General features: G+C 38.1%; 2 protein-coding genes across 4 annotated transcripts in view; both read right to left on the bottom strand.

The window, feature by feature from the left end:
* Positions 1-13,201, bottom strand: part of LOC111264543 (uncharacterized) — a 39,657-nt gene extending 26,456 nt beyond the window's left edge. For both annotated transcript variants that reach the window (XM_022840540.2, XM_022840539.2), the window contains exon 1: positions 11,882-13,201. In XM_022840540.2, the coding sequence (XP_022696275.1) occupies positions 11,882-11,883 (2 nt within the window). In that variant the 5' untranslated portion in view covers positions 11,884-13,201. The remainder of the gene's footprint in view (positions 1-11,881) is intronic.
* A 5,775-nt stretch (positions 13,202-18,976) lies between these two features.
* Positions 18,977-22,646, bottom strand: LOC111264538 (pseudouridylate synthase TRUB2, mitochondrial). Of its 2 annotated transcripts, XM_022840526.2 has the most exons (7): positions 22,316-22,641; positions 21,650-21,785; positions 21,387-21,501; positions 20,923-21,069; positions 20,318-20,471; positions 19,884-19,989; positions 18,977-19,266 (listed from the first exon to the last, which is right to left on the bottom strand). In XM_022840526.2, the coding sequence occupies exons 1-7, from the start codon at positions 22,449-22,451 to the stop codon at positions 19,098-19,100; spliced, it is 963 nt and encodes a 320-aa protein (XP_022696261.1). In that variant the 5' UTR covers positions 22,452-22,641; the 3' UTR covers positions 18,977-19,097. The 2 variants fall into 2 exon arrangements, with proteins under 2 accessions (XP_022696261.1, XP_022696262.1); XM_022840527.2 differs by lacking the exon at positions 19,884-19,989 and having other exon boundaries at positions 22,316-22,646.
* Between the last annotated feature and the right edge of the window lie 18 nt (positions 22,647-22,664).

Raw genomic sequence — 22,664 nt, forward strand, 5'->3', positions numbered from 1 at the left:
AAAAAAAAAAAAAAAAAAAAAGTAGAACCGATGTAATTTAGGAGAGCAATATGTAATGTCCGATACCGCAACCCTAGATAGAATTTCGTATTTAGTTGTTTGTATATTTTTACTGCTTCGATATATGACAAGTACATAGTAGAAATCGAGCACATAAGGTAGAATTCATCCGTAGAGTGCCTTTAAATTGTAATGTTGGCTGGAGATCGGTACTGAACGTACAGATCGGGCCTGATATCAGAACGAATAAATAAGCATTATAAGGCCGATAACGGTAATCTTTATTTTTGTATGAGTGGAAATAATTAGCGAAACGGCCACACTAGCTGGAGGAGATGTTCGTACCGGACGGGTGTATAGCATATTTTCGGTTAAATTATGATAATCTGATGAAAGTGATGATTGTATTATTAAAAATTATTAAAAATGATACCAATCATATCGAAATGGTTGGATGGAAATAGGCGCCGGGCGTTTTCTTCATTTAGTCTCATTATCATTATCATTATTATTATTAGTTGATGTTGTTGAATTGAAAGCCTGAGCTGCACAAGTTTGCCACAAATATTTGCCACGTCAATTTTAACAGAGAAGCCCCAAAAGAAAAGCCACGTAAAGAAGGCCTAAATCTTCGATGATCAGCCCCAAATATCCTAATGTACAGAACCTAAAGGACGTACAATTTACGTGGTCGTCTCTTTCTAGAGGCAGTGGATTATTATTATTATTATAGGGCATACTAGAGCAACGGGCAAACAAGATGCAGACTCAAGAACGGACACGGTTCCCTAATGGTGACTACGTCTTCATACACGATAGAGCGCCTCGTCATAGAGCTCGGAGAATTTCTAAGCTACTCGCTGCCCATATAGATCGAATGCTACCATTCGGCACATCTCAATGCCATGGAGACCGTCTAGAAAATTATAAAATGGTCGCTTCGCGAAGGACGGAAAATAACAAATGCTCCAGATCTCCGTGAAAGAATCACTAATACGCGGCAACAAAATCTACTCATAGCTGGGAAGGCGAATCCATGATTTTTTTAATCGGCCTTAAAGGACATTGTACGACACGAACCTGTCTTTTGGAGTTCGGAATTCTGACCACTGATTTTACGCGAACCAATATCGACGACCGCATGTTACAGAACACTAAACACTTCGTATTATACGCGTTTGTTTGGCTTTTCAGTCTTCCCATTTTGACGCACATAAACCAGTCAGGCTTGCTTAAACAACACCACTGGATTATTTAACGCCGACAGCAGTTACGTCAGATAGGGAAATCGAGCGTTTCGAATGCTGAGCTCCTTGAAATACGTTTGCAGCACAATACGACGTCTGTGATCGTGGAGATACGCCATGTTGGGTTTAAGTATTATATTGTCTGTTAGCAGTATGGTCGTAATCGACCGGAGTAAAGCAGAATAATGCCGCTTACATAAGTCGAAAGGCCTGTGGAAATGTTTTGCTTTAATACTGCACAATCCACCTTGGAACTATACGGCCCGATTTGTTTTAGTTATTTGATTGAGATTCGACTGTAAATATTCAACTTAACTTCTAATTTCAACAGGTTTCCATGTTAGATTCTTATTTAAGAAGAGCAACTGATTTTATTCACCCCTGCACTAGGTGCCCTTGAATATCGTTGGTCTAGTACTTAATTCAGAAGCAATAGATGGATTACAGATGGAAGTGGTCCTAGTGATCGATGTGAATGATACGACTGCGCGTTAGTCAACGAGTGTAAATGCGAAATAGCTGAATCTTTGTAAGGTTGAAAGAAACACAAAGACAGAACTAAGAACTTGATATATACAGAAGAGATATATACAACTGGACAATGACATTTACTACCCGACGTGTTGTAGCAATACAAACTAGACGGAGGTGGTAACCACCGTCGATGAACTGAATCTGTTATTATATGATACACTTTCTATCCGCGGCTGGCTTAGAGTAAACACTGAGCTTGCATGTCGTTTTCAAGCAAACCTTTGAGCCGCGTCTTCATCCGTGGCGAAGAGTTGTCCATGATTTTTACTAGTAAAATGTATGTAGTGGATTTGAGGATTGCCGAGCTATCAAATATTAAACTAACAAAGATGTTGCCTACAAATATTTTTCGCGCTCTTAGTTAGAAAGTATTGTTATTTCGAGAAAGAAAAAACATTACCTAAGAAGGAAGTAGAAAACCAATCGGAAAAAATCCAAACTCAGATTTTCAATAACTCAATTACTGATGCATGGGCGGTAACTGTAAAATGCAGTGTAGGCTATAATTTTTTTAGTTTTCCTTGCAATTATGCTCTTCTGAGTTTAAACCAACAATACCCGCTTGTAACTATAGAGGAATGTCAGCAATATTTTACATAAAATGTTATGTGCTCCAAATCAAGATCCAGTTTTAGATAGAGGTAGTTGGTCCAAATCCCACCACATAATCAATGTCCGATTGCTTATAAGAAACAATAAAAAAAAATCACGTACATACCTGTGCCTTCAAATTACTCAATAGATGGCTATGACCGGTTCGAATTCTTCTCAAATGAAACCAAAGGAAGGTTTCCTAGGCATGAAGTCAAAAGATTACAAATATTTACGTGCTCCGAAGTAACTAGCAGTAGGCATCATCGGCGGCCACTATAGACACAATGTGAGAGATGAATATACTTTAAAGAATATATCGATCCGAATATAATAATACTAAATAATTATAGTAACTATAATAGTGAGCATGGGATTTGGAGTAGATGCATATCAGACAAACAGCTATTGAAAGCGATCAGTTTAATCATATTTTATGTTCAACTCATTTAGTGTTCATTATTATTGTGTGCTGTTTTTATTAAATATAAATTCTTCTCTACTAAATATCTAACTTAGACCGATAAAGGAAGAAACTTCAATGCCTAATTGATACAATTTCAATCCAGCAGCACGTTTAAATAAAAACATATAGTGGTCGCGCTGTTTGACCAAGTGACTGAACGTTTCTAGAGCTCCATGTTTATTTTCATTCCCTTGTACCTGCTAGAGGCGAAAACAAGTGTACAGATCTTTCAGTGAACGAAATTTTTTACCATCTATGTACCCAATTTATGAAATCTAATCCGCATTGGACAAAGTTATGGTCAACTAAAAATACAGAAATATAGTTATGAACATTATGGTAATTATACGGCATTTGAAGCGATATAAATCGATTTGAGGTTAAGGGACGATGGATACTGTCGGACTGTGCCCGCCGCGTCGCGTGTCATGTTTGGTAATACGTGTCTAGCAGCATTTGCGGCAGATCCCCTTTACTTCTGTCAAAAGATACTTGGGCCGAAAAACCGCATAATGATGGAGGCTTTTCCATCGTCGCAATTTGTCTCAGTTATATCATTGATGGATGGATGTGCTCTTGAATGGAGAACGAGCGACGACGTGTATGAATAGCGCAAAGAGAAATCGTTCCAAAAACCGAACTGCGACGCAATGCTTATGGTTGTTTCGAGAGTAACAAATAGAACGTGAGAATCGTTCCGAGCTCACTTCTGTCATGAACGTTTGATTGTACCTTTTTAAAGATACAAGCAGACGTTCATAAGCCATAGTTGAATGTCAATGTCGAATATCATTCAGAATCAAGTAACCCTGGATGAATGCAGTTAACCGTGAAAAAAATATAGCTTTTCATTCGAAACGCAGTTGCGTGCCTAAAGATAGCATGATAATAACTTTATTAATGCGTTCCTCAATGTGTGTCATGGTATAATAGTACATATTTCTTCATTATGTACTAAGCGTTCATATTTTTTTTAGCTTAGTAATTTTTGAGATGACGTTATATAAATATAATACCAGCGATATGCGAACGTAGACAAAATAATCATTATAACGTTTTTACTAGAACGCGTAAGGTAGATGCATCTCTCGTACAAGATGAAGCAACTTCTATACGATCTGCACGACATCCAAGTAAAAAATAAATGTCACTAGCGCCGAAACTATTTTTTAACATTATCGTATTAGGAATATTAAGTATCAGTCGATATTGGAAATATCGTGTACGAAATTCTTTGTAATTTTTCCTCACATCACATGAAGGTTACTATGACCTTTTGAAATGCGCGCCATTCAACGCTACTTGTTCACAACATTTATATCTCAATGCAAAACACCGCGAATTGTACGAACCACGTGTGTGCATCCATTCTTTAGTGCTAATTTAAAAACTACTAAATAATATTAAATATCAAGCCTCAACAATATTCCGCCGATAAAATCCTTTTGTTACTGTACGTATATAGCAGTCACTGAGAGAGCGATACGGAGTCGATGGAATGTTATCTTCGCGTCTCAAAGTCCAATATTAACCTACAGAAGTTGACTTAGCATCAGTAATTGAATTTTAACTTAGCTACACCGTACCATTTATTACTTCATTGGAGATGCAATTCCAATCGAATTAAACTGTCAAAGATCATGGTGTTTCACAGACGCTAAAGTGCGTCTTCGACTATAGACTTTTGATGCGTTTTTTTCCAGCTAAGGTTACCTCATTTTCCAGATAAACCAAGCTGTAAACTTCTCTCTACTATACCATTAGTATTATTATCTTTTTTTTTTTTATTTTTTCGAGAACATATTTACGACACAAGCTCAGTAACGAAAATAGCGCTTGGTATTCTTTTCATCGTGACCTTTTTTTTGCGGCTGACGGACAATATGGTACTCCTGCTGTGCAATGAAAGAACATACTACACCGGGAAGGGGAGGAAGCAGTCGTAGAGTTTTTAAAATCATAGCTTTTTGGACGATGTACCAATGGAAAATAAGTTAACGTTTATCCACGTGCATAAAAGGTATGTAATAATATAATTGTTACTAAAATGCAGGATTGTGCACAGCTGTAATGATATGATGCAGGATACTCAGAATCACGAAGTTGGTGCAGAGTTTATTATTATTATAACTATCATTATTATTGTGACCTAATTGTAAATATTTCATATTTTTGGATGGTAATCTCAAGAAGTTAATATGTTTGTTCACCCAATCCTAGGAAACAGTGGTCCCTACCCGTCGATGTTTTGTCATACTCAAACAACCAGAAATAGCGTTACCTTTTGTGCATATGGGAATGGCGACTTCATGTTTTCCTATTGATGTTTCTATTTTACGTTCATCCACATAACTTATAGCTTAATGCGTAACCTCTTAAATCGATTCTGATATCGAACAATGCGGTATCAAATCTAGATGACGAAAAAACATGGTCTCATGAAAACGCATGTACCCCGTATAATATGTTATAATGCCTATGTCCAACTGGGTTGATTTATGCAGAAAATATCGTACTTTGGCCGTTTCCTCAATCCGTAAATCCCCTATAAAGATAGTAAACAATTATGTCCGTCCTAAGGTTCTCTCAGTTCATCCCTTTTCAATGCGAATAGACACGGTCTATAATGCTAATAGTTTTATATTGCTGAACCATGAGTCCACTTCACGTAGTGTACCTGGTAGGCCAAGAGTTCTATGTTGAATCTCCACTTGCGTCACAACACATTTAAATATCACTTCTGCTCGGTGCCCCCGTTTCTCTGAGCTGACCAATTCTGAGGTCGATGTAGTGTTCAGAGCGGCTACTACCGAGATACTCGTAAGATGATTATCTATTTTTCGGCGCTGCATCAAGCTCAATTTTGAAAAAATCAGTTACTGTTATTCTAATTGTTCTATTAATTTCCACTTGACTCTCGTCGGTTAAGAAGTAAACCAATTTATCCTTGTGCAATCGATTCCTGTCTTATAACCGGTAACGAGTGATACTGTTTTCTTTTTTCAGGAAATTGTCTAAACTGGGGTACGATGTTAATTTAAGTATTTACTTTTTTTAGAAAACCTCGAATATTTCAAGGCAAGAAACATAAATGTTCTGGCTGTGTTTTCGCGAAAACGCCGATTCTCGCTCGTTCTCGAACATAGCTCATCGTTGCAGAGCGGTATGCCGTATTAAAAGCTAAATCAGTCGACTGTCGGGGCTTTGAAAAGATGGCGATGTCCTATTTGAGCGCTGCATTGTGTGTTCCGAATTGAAATGCCCAGTCGGACTTCGACTTGCAATATCTGCACATTGCCATCGTTGGATTTGAATATCGATCCTCATATTATTTTTATGCATTGACTACTCACATAATATTATATCACACTATCTCCATAAAGTAATTGAGCCGCATTCTGTCCGGTGACGTCTTCAACTAAGCTAAAACAATGTGAAGTCTTCTAGTACGGATTGCGGAGCGGGACAGCATTGTTGTTACTCTTTTTAATCAACGAATCTGCTCAGATTCAGCTGTTACCTATTTGTGTATTCCACCTTGTTATTCGACATAGATATCAACCGCTTAAGCATTCAAATAGTCCTCAATTTAGATGCCTCTATAGAGCAATCGCTGCTAGTAAGTTATTATTACGTTTCTGATCCTAATATGCATTAGTTGCTGGTGGGTATTACGAGTATTAGCAAGAAATGACAAAAGTTGCTCAGCGTCGAACAGACGCAAACGACGAAAGCCCATATTTTGCTCGACGCCTCTTGTAGAGTACTGGACACGTTTGTAAAGGCGTTAGTTCAAGCGGTGAGGGATTACCATCAAAAGTTTCAATGTTGTTGTCAACATGCCCCCTTATGTATATATATATATCTATGTTGCTACCGCGATAACTCCGGAACGGTCGGGACGAAAAGAAAACACGCCAATTTTTTTCCCTGATCGCATTTGACGAACAAAAAACAAAGAGGGACGCCTAGCTCCACTCATCGTCTGCAACTGAACCGATCTGGGCACAGAAGTGCAGAGGACTGTACTTGTAGAATGCGTATTAATCAGATTCTATTTTAAGCGTTAACTTAGAGGGCCATAGTAGTTAACCAAATAATTAAATCAGATCAAAATGTTAAATAGTTCCCAGTTTGCAGTAAAACACCACTAGCGCCATATAAGTGTCATGTGTCTGCTTGCTTGTCGAAAGTATTCATAAAATAAAATTTTAAACCTAATAGCGCTTTACCATAAAGCTGTAGACAGTAACGAGTAAATGATGTGTAAGGTTATTGGGTAAAACGACGAAAAATCATGCAAAGCTTAATTATATTCATGCTTTTCAACCGGTTGATGGACCTTTAGTCATTGTATGTTTAAACCATAGACGGTTAGTAATCTAGTAGATGGACGCTAAATATCGTAATAATCATATTGTAGCTTTGACCGTGGCTGTGTATTCACCAACGAGGCAAAGTCCGTCCGTACCGTCAAAATATCAAAACGCTTGAAGGGTCTTATAATGTTAAACATGGTCGTTATGCTATAAGATCGTTTAAGTATTAGATACTTGAATTGGTTTCGAAATCATTATTTAAACAGTTTATAAGACAAGAATAAATACTACAGTGTATTGCTACAATTGAGCAATAACACGAATTTATGATAAGTGAATGTATTTGTCCTGAGCAGTTTTCGGCTGACCATTTGATCATTGCCCTATTTTCTGCAGCTTATGCCTGTGTAAGCTAAAAAATGAGAAGTACTAACTGTGCTATAGCAGGTTGTGGTTATGCGATCGATAGTCACTTTTGCCAGCAAGATACCTCCTATGCTAATATAATTTCAGGCGCTCTATACTCGCTTGGTAGGTATAAATTAAACTATTGTTTCATTCAATGCTAGATGCTATAAATAGTCAATCTTTGTATCTTGTTGGTACTGCAGCTCGTGTCCGTTTCTGTTTTCTGCAGCCGAATATAAACCAGAGTTATTTGATTGAAGCATTATACTATCGAGCCTCTGTTACTGCTTTCGTGCAATCTTCTAACTATTGTTGCAAATTGCCTTAAAAAAAATAAACAGCGCCTGAATCTTATTGCAATCATATTAAATGAGAGCACAGGCCACCTTGGCTCCGAACCGTTCCGAAGTTCCAGATTGTGTGATCATCCCTAGGCGTCATGTCGTTAAGTCAACAATGCTGGTCGCCTAAATAAAGCAATGGATTGACGCATTGGCGCTACAACGGCGATCGCTGTACACAACCAGTGTCGACGTTTTGCTACTCTAAAAAAAAGCAGCATCAGTATATGCATCATGCGTATGAAAATCATTTACCCTTTCCCTCAAACTGTTTGGGGAGAAAAAATATTTTCGAAGCAACATATTTGAATGCATGTGCCTTTATTTGGTAATTCCCGACATCTTACCATGAAGACATTAATGCAGTTTGATTGTTTAAGTTTAGGAAATCAAATAGGTTACATTTACATACAAAGGAAAAAAGGACTCCGGGTTCCGGAGAAAGATTCTTTTTTTCCGCTTTATTGAGGGGCAGAGCAAACCAGAATTAAACTTTTATGATTTTTCAGCATATTGTTATTTTGTCTCCTGTCATTGGGTTGTAACCTTGATTTACTTACTTAGTTTTATTTCATTACAGACTGGAACCCCATCACAGCTCCCACTACCGCGGATATCATCCTCCTTATGACGATTACTTCTATCTAAACGAGGACTTATGACAGTCACAGCAATAACGGCGTCGGTGCTGCCGTTGCTGCCACGGGCCACAATGCCTACTACCGTAACGATGAACCTATAGCAATAATGCTAATCAGAATTGTGAGGTCGAAATTTAGCCGCAACAAGCGGATTCGGCGACGAAAGGGAGGGCATAGCTGCGTGAGTGACTCCATTTCCATCCCTGTCGTCGTCCGTGTATACGATGGCATGGGGTACGTGAAATGAATTCACCACAGTGAAAATAATAATAACGAAAATAACAATAGTGATTGGTAAAAGTGGAACTGATGGCAATGTTATCGTTATTGTGGCTTTTATTATTGCTTCTATTCTTATAACGACCTTTACCATACTTTTCGTCATCATAAGCAAACTGTGTTGTCAATTTAATTCGACAGTTATCATGGGGCCAGCAGCAGCAGCAGCAGCAGCAGCAGCAACGTAGACAGAGCTTGAATACAAAGTCGAACATAGCACATTTTCTTAACTTTACATATTCTTCTATTTTTTACGATCACTTTTTCGCAGGATACAGGGAGAAACTCAGGACATGCATAACTTATGACGACGTGTGAATAGGATTTTCAGCACATTGTGATCTGGAGATAGCCATAAAGAGCTCAACAAACGAGACAAGAGGTTTTGCGGTATGGATTTATTGTTTCCTGTAGGTAATTCTGCGTGAAAATGGAAATGCGATAGAATCATGACATCATATATCATCGATATTACTATAACAAAGAACTTTGGTAAGTTATTGTTTAAAGAGGGATCAGTTTGGTCCTAATTTTAAATCTAAATTAAAATATTGTTTACCATTATACAGACTATATTTTTGATTCAAACGAACTTTCTTTAGCGCGATCGCTAACATTAATGCAATATTTATCAGAGTTGAAAATCATTCATCCAGTTTACGTATATGATTTCTAGGAAATCATAGTTTTATCAAACCAGCAGTATTTAAAAATGGTTTAAAACTCATACTTCTAAAAGAAGTACGAGCTTGTGTTCCTTGGGGTATTGCGTGTTGGCTGTTATTAATAGAAAACCTGGGGGGTAGCAGCCAGTGTAATCAAAAATCGACCGAATCGAAATATGATTTCGACTATATATATTACATATTATTTATTCTTTTATTGAGTAGAAAATACTTCTTATATTATATTTAAGTTGTTTCGTAATTCCCGGATATAGCATAACAGCGGTGTTGAATCGCAAATGTGTTCTGGTGTATATTATTGAATTTTAGTACAAGTTAAATAGCGAAACAACTTAGTTTTTCAACCATTTAGTGATTCTTAAATAGACTAAACGGACAGGAGCTTGCTTGCCGACGGACCTTGCTTAGGCCAATATAAATTGTCCATTCAGTATTGATCGAATGACTTCTATTTATCGACAGGGATAAATACTAGATGGATCACGAATGCGCCGTTCAGGCGATAGTTGCTGATGTCCATCTCTCTATTAGTACAATTCTTGTTGGTCCTTATCTTCAGCATCTATCCAACTCTCTAGCACAGTTCGCCAAAGTTTTCGATTCACAGCTTCATGTATTTGTGCGAAGTCCATTGGCCTATCGAACGATCGCTCATCGTTACAAGCCGTGAAACCGGCAAGTTAATCTTCAGTCTGTCAGTGAGTGTATGAATGAGTGAATGACTCGTGCTGCAAAAGTAGAGAGGGGGCCAGAAAGCCAAATGACGCCATAATGCGATGCCAGATCTAACAAGCAACGTGTGGGATCGGTACATACACAAATAGATTCAACCGGTGGAGTGTTTGCTTCTCCGACATGTCGATGACTCGACACGAAAAAACAGCAGAAGAACTAGTGGCAATAAGAGGAGAGAAAGACCGGGACGAAAGATTCAATGACTAAAAGCCAGAAACATGTGCCACAGAAGCTGAAAGGGTCTACGGCTCATTCGACAAGGCAATTCATGCAGCGGCCCGTTGCTTGGCGATCCAACATTTTCATTTTGCATATATAATACGAGGAGCTGCCGTCACCAAATAACGTTCGTCAAACGGTCGTCCTTCCCTCCCCTTCTCCACACCATCTTTCTCCGAATGTCATGATCCTGCTTGCTGTTCACCTCACTTACGCTGTATAAACAGGAAAAATGTTCACACAATTAGAATTGCAACATCTAGTCAACATTATATAAGTTAGTTACATGAGGCTTCACGCTGAATGTAAATAAGATTTAGTTTTTTTTTATCTTCTACACGTTTTTCCTTCTAGCTGCTGCATACAAGGAGAAGTATAACGGGCTTATTTCAGTAGCTAGGTATCTCTTTTTCTACTAAAAATTCTCAGAAGATACTATTAAAATTGCCAAGACATTTGTCCTTGACGATTTTCATTTGGCAGCATTCGAGCCCTACGAGGTCGCTGTACATAACCTATTCTATGAGAATACATAAACAGGCGCGCATGTACAAAAGATACCATGAAAAACCGCAAAATCTATTGGCTACCTGTGCGTTTTCGTTCTTTAGAATAGTGTTTTCGTGTGACACTGGATAAGATGCCTTTTGGGAGATCTTCCTTTTTGTGCAACATATTTTTAACTAAGTTTCGCATTACAACCGCGCTTCCGAGGAGTAAGATGATTAATAACGTTTTATGGACGAACAAGAGCCATTATGGTACACTGAACTATTTCATCAATAGGGGTGAAGTTAGCTAAAGAAATTCTTTGGGATCTACGAAGATTCTACGAAATCGATAAAAAAAAGTCTGTTCAGTAAAGTAAATCACATGCCTTACTTCAACGATCAAATGTAAAATGCTAATAATAAAAAATATATAAATCCTTCCCAACAAATTAAAGTATAGTGCCTATCAGTCAAATACATAATAATCTCTTTCAGGTTCGACCACTCATTACAATAACTCAAAACACTTAGAACTATAACAAATCGACGCGAAGTACAATGATAACAACAATGGAGGTTCTGCGTTAAACTGAATTTTGTCCGCGTTGCTTTACTAATTACAACGATGAAATCATTGAGCTCTTCCAGCTGTAGTCGTCTCGTTGGCTCCTAGCGCGCTTAGACGCAAAGAGAAACGCGCCACAACGAAGTGGTCCCGTTATGCTAACATCTCCGCACCCCCTAGACTCTGTGTCCCCGCTCTTCTTCAAACTCGTTCATATCTTCGTATCCACTTTTGATAACGATTCAGAATAATGTATAATAGATAATAAAACTATTTTTTCTAACGATCCTTCGACGAGGCTAAAAGCTTGCATTCAATAACAAAATCCATATATATATATATATATAACTAGTGCTTACATTATTGCAGTCCTAATGGGTCAGGTCTGTAATGCTGACAGAAGCTTTCCTCAACACTACCTCCTTTCGTATTGCACAACTGTATGGCAGTCACATAATCAACGTCGACTTGTATACCGTTGAGGTTTTGTACAGGTCTGTACATAGGCCACAGAAGAGTATAAGAGCACCTGTTTTAATGAGCTCCCCACAGTATCATGTCGTCGGGTTTGCGAGCACGCCATCTACCGGTATTAAAGCACCAACACAATCACATACTGGTACGCTAATAGACGCCAATGTATCACGAACGCCCCGTTCGTGTGTCGCAATTTAGGTTCGATACAGGTCGTTGCTAGAGGTTTGCATTCTGAATATAGTTTGTCATTCTCACATATTGAAAAAGACTCTCACTAAGTACTAACTACTGGACAATCCAATATAGAATGAGTGCACCAATAGGCAGTACCACTTGAACAGGGTCAATAGACGCACTTCGATTATTGAGAATATGAAGACGAACGCCACTATAAATACGCGTGCAAAACGGGTTTTTGTTCCCTTTCTCGATGATGCCTTTCTCTTCGGTTGCAGTACTTTGGCGCGTCTACCTTAATTTTTGTTGTTCACTAACACTGCCCCTCGATAACAGCTGCTCGATGTTGATGTGTTCACTGTCCTGCAGTAGTCCACCTGTAGATTTACAGTTGAGCGTTACGTTCATATGTTTGGGCCCCGACTGACTGACGCTGGTGGACAGCGCGACAACGGTACTAACTGTACCAAAACCTTAGCTATCCTGCTTTCCTTCTTCGTCTCCTGCTGCTGTTTGTGGCGCTGCCTTTACGTTCCGTAGTGATCATGGGGCTCTGACTGGCGTCACCAGGTCAGTCGACTGCGTCCTGAAACGATGTAACGGCACCAAGCACGACGATGACGATGTCCATGAACGACAACTAGCACTGCTATTGATGCCGCTGTTGCTTCACTCCTACCGTCAACACCAGCGACAGCGGACCAGAACGAAGACGTTGAAGCGGTGAGTACCGCGGCCGCGGCTTCAACACTACCGGCGCGGTTGCCGTTGTAGCTGCTGCTGATGCCGCCGATGGCGATGATGATGATGTAGCCAGCGCTGCTGGTGGCGTCTGGTGAACAGAGCTGCTGGTGCCGCTTGCTCCGTGCGAGGACAGCCGTTTGATGCCGTGGAACTGGTCCCTCGGGCGCTTCTTCAGCAGATCTGTTTGCTGCTGTCGCTGACTCTACTGACGGCAGTGCTCATTTCGCCATAGGCAGCTCCGCAGATCATCGTCGCTGTCTCCTGACATCACCCCCTCACTCACGAGCTCTTTGTAAGGCTGTTTCACTTCTCGCTGCTGACCATATGCGTTTCAACGGCCGCCGTTGCTGGCGCTGCGAGAGACGACAACACTTGCTGCTCTCAGCGCAAGCGACTTGGCGCTGATGCTCAAAGCGAGCGCCTACCACAAGCTGTAGAGCAGAAGCTACGACGGCAAACGCCACCCTCGTATCTGACTGCACGCTGCGGACGGTTTGGCAAGTGGAGCTGGTCTTCAGGGAAAGAGAGAAAATTCCAACAGAGCTAATGCAATACTATTATTATCTATTAGTAGTCATCTATGCCACTATAGCAGAAGACGCTACGTGGAGTAGCACGTTATTTCTCGTCCGTTCAGTCTGTCGATCATTTCTGCTATCCAATGCACGGTATATAGGAACGTAGGACAGACAAGCCGACTTCAACTAAAATTGCTGCGATTTTCATAGCATCTTTATATAGCTTCTTGGTTTGTTCTTTTTTGTTCGTTTTGGTACAAATCTTTCAAAAGAGTACGATTGCCTAAGCGAATTAGAGGCATCGTACTAATTTTGGTAGCGTTAGTAGACAAATCATGTTTCTAAGACAGCCTTTAATCACCTACTAGCTGTAGAATAAGATTTAACCAAAAGTAATAATTACAGTAAGCCTGAATTCTAATGTATAAATGTGAAGAATAGAATATTATTCTCTATAAATTTCGTGTAGCAAAGGCTGAACTCTTCTATCTTTGGGTAACAACAAACGGGCCAGCTGTAGATGTAACGGTATAAACAAAGGGTGACTTGTAATGACCCATCAGCTTCATTTCTTTCTACGCGCAAGGGTTCGTTGAAATTTTGGGTAAATTTAAGTCTTTTCCTTCGCCTTTACAGTACGTAGACCGTTTACCTGAAAAGAATAGGTTCACCCGCCTCCTTTATTCTTTTATTTCTTTACTTGGCGCTTCCGTACGATGGATAGGAAATTGGACATAAATCGGGGTTATACGTATCAGGTGCTATACAATCTGCGCTTTGAATTAGGCTTCGTCTACTAAGTCGTTCAATACAAACCCTAAATTTTCTATACAAAGGACCTCCATCATCTCAGCTTTGACACTGCTGTATACATTAATCCTTCTTATAGCAGCGGCCAAAATTTCGTACTTGTCGTTGTAGCTAAGGGGCACATGTCAAACGGTCCCTTTACCATGGTCAAAGAAAAGACGTACAAATGACTACCTACTTATATTTAAAATGCCTAGTTTTTCAAATGGAGCTGGATTCGACTTTGAGTGACGTTTGTACCTCGGTCAAAACCGTTTGTTATTGAAGTTCTAAATCTAAATGTGAATAAACAGTCTTAATCAATGAACCTCAGGTCGAGGTGATATATGTTATGTCGAGGTGATATAAGTTATGATAGGATTCTATAAAGATTGCCACCAACGAACCAGCAGACGTTCAGTCTGCTGCCCACTCACTGCCAGAATACTTAAACAAGCGTACTGAGGTAGTCAAGGCACGCAAAGAGCTTAACGACGCAAGAAGTAAGTCAACGTGTTGAGGAAGCCAAGAGAGATAGTTGAGGACCTGTGGTAGTGGCAACGAGAGTAGGCGGAATTGTATCTACGAATAGAACGAACAAAGCCTATGTTCTGAACCAGAGCACCTTGAAAAAGAAATGAAGGAGTCGAGCAAGACATGTGGGCTCTCTGGTGTAGTAGTAAAAAAAGTCAATATTTTTTTTCATCAGCACAAGTTTTAAGGATGTGTCGTTCGCGAAAATGGATAAAGAACTTCAACGAGAAGGTCATAAAAAATTTCGCCCACATGCAATATTCCATATCAAGCCAGTGAGAGGGTCACGGAAAAAGGTGCCGCTAATTACAGTAAAAAAGGTGGTAGATGCGCGATCGTTTGTTGATGATATGTCGCTTATGGGAAAGAAGGAGCAAAAGCTGCAAACTAAAGACAATCAAAGTGTCATTGCCGACATTGGCGGATTCGATGAAAGAGTATTCAGCTGAGCTTCCTCCGAAAGACAAAGTGTGAGGTTATGCCTCTAAAGCGAAGCATTTTAAAAAACTTATACCACATTGCATAGGTGTCCAATTGAATAAAAAATAACTTGAGCAGAACCTTAGAAAAAATTTCAATGGAGCGATAACAGCGATAGCATACACGGAGCACGTTGTTATCGCTGACACTACACAACCTCGTTCATTCAGGAATCAGGAGAAGACGCATTTGGATGATTTCTGTTTTACTTAGCACTAGCTTTACTATACAAGCGCTCTTATGACCAGTACTTTGACTATGGCATGACTGTAATGTGTTTCAAGGACACGCAGGAAGCTCTCACACAAACAGTATTTGAGCTTCGTTAGAACTTTCACTCGAAAACTTACTTGAAGCGAAAATACATACTCAGACAAATTACCATACGATTCAAGGGAATGCTGAGTACCTCTTTATATTTCGAATGTTATGCCCAAGATCACCCTTAGTCCTTTCATCAGACGACTAGTTTTCAGTATCATACGGAAGTGTGTCATTAGCAGGCAAACACGTTACCCAGCTACGTTAAGCTATCGCGAGGATGCCATGCTGGGAACCTCTACCGAGAACAAACAAGAGATGCAAAAAAGGATTCAACAGTGAGAGCAAGTGCGATGATTGAAGTCCGTTTTATGTTTTTATGGAGGCAAATATGGAGACGGATAACGAACCTGCACACGGTTTCACTTCAAAAATGGTACCAAATATGGAATTGGTTCTATGGATTAAACTGCATAGATAGTAACTATAACGTTATAAAGCCTAGTTTGCATGGGTTACAGTTGTTTTCAGAAAGACTGAAAACTTTGAAATTAAGATTCGTCCTAAATGGTCTTTAGGGACTGGAGCAGAAAAACCAACAAAAAGAGCTACGCGCTCAGAAAATATTTTCTTTTCTGATTTTTGATTCAATTTTTCTTACGTTACTCAAAAAGATATTTTGTGCTTATTTTTGGAAAAATGCATGAACGAATCCGGTGCAAAAAGCCATTCCCCCCCCAAAGATAATAACTAATGGGCTTTCGACCGCAGTACCAGAGCAGCTCACATTTACCACCAGCGTTTATCATTTCAGTACAAACCTAAATCACCATTTGAATCTACCGGATAAGTCAGCAAAACTGCTTCGTGTTAAAACCTTTTACAGACAGTTGAGTCACTAAAAAAAGTCATTGAAGCTTAACGTAATACCAAGACCCTGGGTTTATCAGACGTTTCAAGGAGCTTGGAATGTCCAAGTATTAACATAATACTTACAAAGCAAAGTATAATAATTGAATTCGTTATGCAACTCGTAGGTGCCTTATCCGTAATTTCATCCTTACGTTTTAAGTTTCAATTATAGAACCGAAACAGGTCTTCCATTAGAAAAAATAATATAAAATTTAAAATATTTTCATTAAAAAAAATTAAACAGAACAATCAAAAAACAATTAGGCAAAGCAAATTCGGATAGCCCAAAGCATGCAATATATTATTTGTCAAACACGCTACGTAAGGTAAGATAATTATTTCCTCTATGATTGTCAAAACTACACAGTATTCAAAGCTTTACCCAGCCATAGAGAAAACTATTGAATCTAATTAAAATATTGAATGACCAGTGCGGTTTTAACAAAATTTGACATCCCATGAGATATACCTTTCTGGAATGTTTCCCTAGCTTTTATGTTTTGTGACTAAACACTCGAAAGCATATTTATAGAATGGATAACGAATATACACAATCAAGTTAATTTCCCAGAAGTTTAGGTAATGCTCTGAAAATCCTACATGTAACGTACACGCTTTTTCTATAGCCCTTTATTTTCAATTCGTTCGCCTTACATATTTCATGATATTTTTTAAAGCTTTGTTATAGAATCTTGACTTTTGTTGTAAAATCCATAATCTTCGTAGGATTTTTTAAAGCTTTTCGTCAGTCATCTATGTAACCGTTAAATATTTCTAAAAGATCTAACAATCTAACTGACTGAAACAAAACCCATTGCGGTCTTCACAAACAAGGCGTTCTCCCTTTCTATAAAAACAATCCCGGAAAAAATGAAAAATGTGAATGTTTTCGATCTTATGAAATATAGGTTGTATATTTTGACTCCATTAAGAGAATAACTGACAAGTCCAGCACATTAGATCACTCAAAAATATGTGCTTGGTGTAATTTTTATGGCAATGCTAGATAACGGAAAGTCTGACCTGTGCACTCCAAGTAGGCAATACAAGATTAAGCTTTCGATGTTTTAACGTAGCATTCTTAAAACCTAAATTTGCCTTTACATTAGAAACCTCTCTTTATTTCATCTATATAGAATGTAGTGTATAACATACTGTCTAGTGTATATCAGGAAAAATATTTTTCTCGGTGCTCGAGTCTGCAGTGCCTAGCTACACACAGCCTCTAAGTACAGAATAAATGTTCTACAAACGGTACTCTAAATTGGGTCCCAGATTTCCTTACTTGAAACCACTTCAAAAAAAATGCTGTTTATATCGCTGATTCGCACACTCGTCGGAAAATTATGGTATCCAACGTTACGCAACCGACAAGCCAATCGACGTGTTATAGCGTATGTTTAGCAATATTACTAGTAATGTTTCTAACAGATGAATAATGATAAACACTTAATAATTATTGTTAAAAAGTAACTATTCTAGTTGTTTCATAATATTATAGAAAACAAACAAATATCACAATCGTGGTTCCCTCTAAGCCTGGGAAGTGCCTCATGTAGAATGTCATGTTTGCACGCACCCTAGTTCCAAACTACATAGGAAAGGCAGAGTCGGTCATTGAACATCGCGAAAAGCTCGCAAACCTGTCCGGTAACGTTCACTAATTTACGCTTATTTTTGAGCCAATCCGACATGTGAATTTGAATCCGCGAACTTTAAAAATTGATTACTTATAGCCCACGTAATTGAATTATCTGATAAGGTGATGAACTAATACCTCATGCAATCAGCATGGAAAATATAAAGAAATATGAAGAATATAAATAGCAAAGCGGTCTGCAAACAAAAGATGCTGTCAAGAGAAGCGATGTAATGGCGTGAGTGTATTTCTTAGATAGACTGGAACTGCCTGCGGCACTACTAGACAATACTTAAAGAAGATACAAATGGCTCAGAGAATATAAACGACTTAATCTAAATCTAGAAAACCTAATTATGGTCTCTTTATAACGATAATAGTAGTAATAAAAAAGACGAAAATCATGGTAATGTTTCTAGTGTTTTTAACGCAAACCTTCATCGACTCAGAACCAAATGTCCAGACCTTACTATTATATAACATAGTTTCTAAATAGTTTGCCTATGGCTTATTCACAATTTTTTAATGACGTCAAATTCCTAGGCCTAAGACTTTGAAATCAACTGTCTGTCACACCCTCATTTTTAAAGAGTAACAATATGTCTTATGACTTAAGCACAATTATACCATACTTTCGAGAAAGAACACGCAACTAATGTAATAGTAGTTATATATATATAGTAATTATTTCATTGTTATTCTCATTTGTGCTTTCATTTAACACGAACTGCTACTTCCGTCCGAAGCAACATCGCATCAAACCAAGTATGCCAATTGTGGTTACTCAAACAGTTGTACTAAAATCAAATAATATGGCATTAAATTTTCAAAATCTAAAAAGCTTTGTGTAATTAATTATTGCTATTTTACCTACATTCGACAAACTATATTACCAGATATCGATCAAGATAAATTAATACGCGTTAAACGGTATAAATGCAACTGTATTAAGTTATTTACACAATTATACACCTTTTTTCTCATTAAAATAAAAACAAAACCACGACGCTAATTAAATGCCTTGTAAGCAAGCGGCCCGCACGATTATTCGTGCACAACCCTGAGGATACTCTGGCCCGGAGTCCGCTGTCCCAGTAGGTCTGAGTAGCGCAGCTCGTCTAGGCGCCGATTAGTTTCCTGAATATTCTGCAGTATTTCATTTAGACGCCAGCTGCGTTGGAGTAATGCCATATTTGCTGTAAAAGGCCCGAACCTGTGCACGTACAAAGAAATGAACTCAGTGTTTATTTCGTGTCTGGGTACGGAACAGAAGCTTCAAACATGTGAATTACTCTACTCTATTAAATAAATTGACACTAAATTAAGAAGCTTACTCACCATCCAATCAATGTTACGCGTAAGCTACAGACTTTACTCGATAGCTTTTTTTATAATAATATATTTAAGAAAGCCAATTTTATGGTTTTTTTTTTCTACGACTTATATATGTGACTTTCGTATGGGCAGTCAAATACACAAAATGCCATTATACACTCCTCTGATGGGGTTTTGCAGCATCTAAAAAACAAAACGCTCGAGGATGCTAATAAACTATGATAAATTGAAGACAAAAACGCAAGCAATGGTGTATGTCTCCGTTGTTTAAATGGTACTCGGATTTTAAGGTGTACTTGAGCATTTTTGTCTGTCTTAATATAACAGAATTACTGTGATATGTTGTCGATTACGGTACAGAACATTTGACCGCTGCTCGCAAACTTCAGTGTTTAGAATTTTGGTGATATCCATAATTACTGATTATTTTTTCCTTGCAAAATTACGAAGAAAAATATTACGAGGGTTTTCTTACTGTCCAATACTAAAACGTACCTCATAAGCCTAAACCTTTCGGCAGCTGCGGTGGCACGAAGTTTACCACCGATGTCACGGACCAGATGACAGAGAAACTCATCTGATTCGTTTATCAACTGCAATTCTACGTTGAAAACATCATAAGTGAGTAAATCGTGAGCCAGCACGAAAGCGCTAACTTCAACTGAATACGAAAGGTAGTTGGGTTAGCAATTATGTACAAGGTTGCTGAAAGAGAAGCTTAATGGTCAGCACTGTAACAAAGAATAAGCCCGGATTAATAGATTTGAATTTGGCGGACGCCAAATGTTGTATTAATACCGGGGTAGGAACAGCCAATATTCCTTTGCATATTTTCTCTTCAATCATAGGTGTTTTTGAAATTAGAGGAACGATAATTAGATTAGCACGGCTGACACACCAATCTACGCGTAGAAGTAAGATATATTTACCAAGAGTAAATTTCGGTGGCTGCAAATCTATACATCGTATAGAATAAATGAGGGGAGGAGAGCCAGACTTGTCCGGTCGAACTAAGCCATTGCACATAAGCTTGTACGCGTCCTCAGAATCCGGCTCCACACCGGCGTACAAAAATGCATTTTTCTGTCAACAACATAAAAATAACAATTATCATAGTACAAATGATAGTTTGACAAAAATACGAAGAGCTAACAAGTTGGATATATTTGAACGAAGTGTCCTAAACAGGTCTTTTATTCAAGGAAATATCCAGTTGTTCACAAATCATTATCAGATGCACATACATGTCACCTTCATCATGCGATGAGATAACAATGTTGTATAGCCTACTACGGCATTTGTTTCCTGAAGCGAATCAGAGCTTCACCAGTCATACAGCAGAATAGCTTCATCGATAATAACTTTATCATGGTAAAAACAATAGTTACGACCTCAGTTGATCGATTTTCGTAAATTGTATTATTCAAAAATACTCAATAAGATCCAAAAACCTTCATAGTCTGAGCCTAATTATACGTGCCTGAACCACGGCTGACCATAACTGACAATCATGACTGAAATAATTAAACTGTACCTGATAAGCGCCTTGGATAGAATTGAGAACTCTTTCTATGAGTGCTGCCGTGACGTGCTGATATTTACTCCGATCAATCACTTTTCCATCGACTCGTCCAGTTTCCGTTGACAGACCAAGCAAGCAATCCACGTGATATGTACGAATCTAGCCGCAAGACGATGAACGAATCAATGTAAAACGCATAGACGAAAAGTAAATATGATACATGATTATTATCCTACGAAACACAGGTGCGTATTTGTTCCTATATATGTGCAGAACGATTTTTCGATACCTTGTACTGTATTTACACATTTGATAATAACGTATTGTTTTAAAATATTTTTATTTTTTACTTTTACAATTTATAAATACGAACTTTAGAATATGAATACGTTCAGTCATATGGAGTATAACAACTTAATTGGCTCAACACTTTCCGTAATTAGAATCACGTTATATTCAACATCATAAAAACTAACCAGATTGCAAGAACGAAGCATCGCTACGTCTCTTTTGCTAGGAAAAACAGCCACTAAAGTTACACCACTTGCAGCCCAGAGCGTTGAATATACGACTTCCAAACGGATATCTTGCCTGGAATGGAATAATATAACGGAAAAAAAACTAGAAAAGGAATGATATGTATTTTTTGGCTGATTTGTTTACCACGCGTAATCTTGTATCCGATCGTTCAAGACAATACAACATAAAACGTTTGAATAATATAATTTAATGTACGTACGGTTGGTATCTTGGACCTACTGCCAGAATGCTATCAGAATACGAAGGATGTAGGATTACTTCAAGATTTTTTTTTTTTAAAGTTCCGATGATTTTGACGTCTGTTTTCACTGGCCGTTGTTCTAAGGCGTTCAACCCTAAAAATGACATCCAAAATAATATACTTTAATGTACTAAAACAATTTCAAAATCAGGTTTATTTTATTGAGTCCAGTTAAACACATCTTTTGATACAAAGAAAGTACGCATTTGTTTGGCACAATTGTCTTGTTACTTTAGTTACTTACTGTTACACTAAAATAATCAATGATAGAAATCAAGCTACTTTAATATAACGCAAAGGAACGTCACATAAGGTTTACTATAAAAATATGCTAAGGAATACATATATTCATTACAATTAAAATAAACCATAAAAAATTAAATAGCTTCTTTCAGCACAGAGTCTTAGTTTTATTATTTTTTTTATTTAAACCTACACGTTCTACTAATATAATGATTCTATTATAATAGATCCCAAAAAATGAACAGCCACATAGTGTTGTGATACATTACTATTTCCGCTACATAGTCTGTTATCTTTATGACTGCAATTACCCTACAATTGTTCAGTTGTTGTCTAGAACATTATCTCGCAATACTATCTCATAATTCTCAATTACCATACCTTCACATATTTGCGACTTAAGGATTCCGCATAGCCAGCTTAAACCCTTGTCAGCCGGTTTGAACACGCACATATAACCTCGTAGATGACGAAATGCATGCGGTGCGTATCTGATCGTCTTCTCAACGAAGTTCATATTTTCGCTTCAGATCTGTCAGTGTATTAGTACTTGAACGCTGGATAACACTTTATTTAACTAGTATGAATGTTGTATACATATTTCTGCCACCTTTTATTACGATTTTTGTGATCCTGATATAGTCTAATCAGCTTATTTTGTTCGCGCACATTCCTCCGAAACATATGACAACAGGCTTGTTATTGTTCGAAGTTTGCCCTTTCCTAAAAT

This window comes from Varroa jacobsoni, unplaced genomic scaffold (genome assembly GCF_002532875.2).
Source record: "Varroa jacobsoni isolate VJ856 unplaced genomic scaffold, vjacob_1.0 scaffold_871, whole genome shotgun sequence".
In the NCBI taxonomy this organism is placed as follows: domain Eukaryota; kingdom Metazoa; phylum Arthropoda; class Arachnida; order Mesostigmata; family Varroidae; genus Varroa; species Varroa jacobsoni.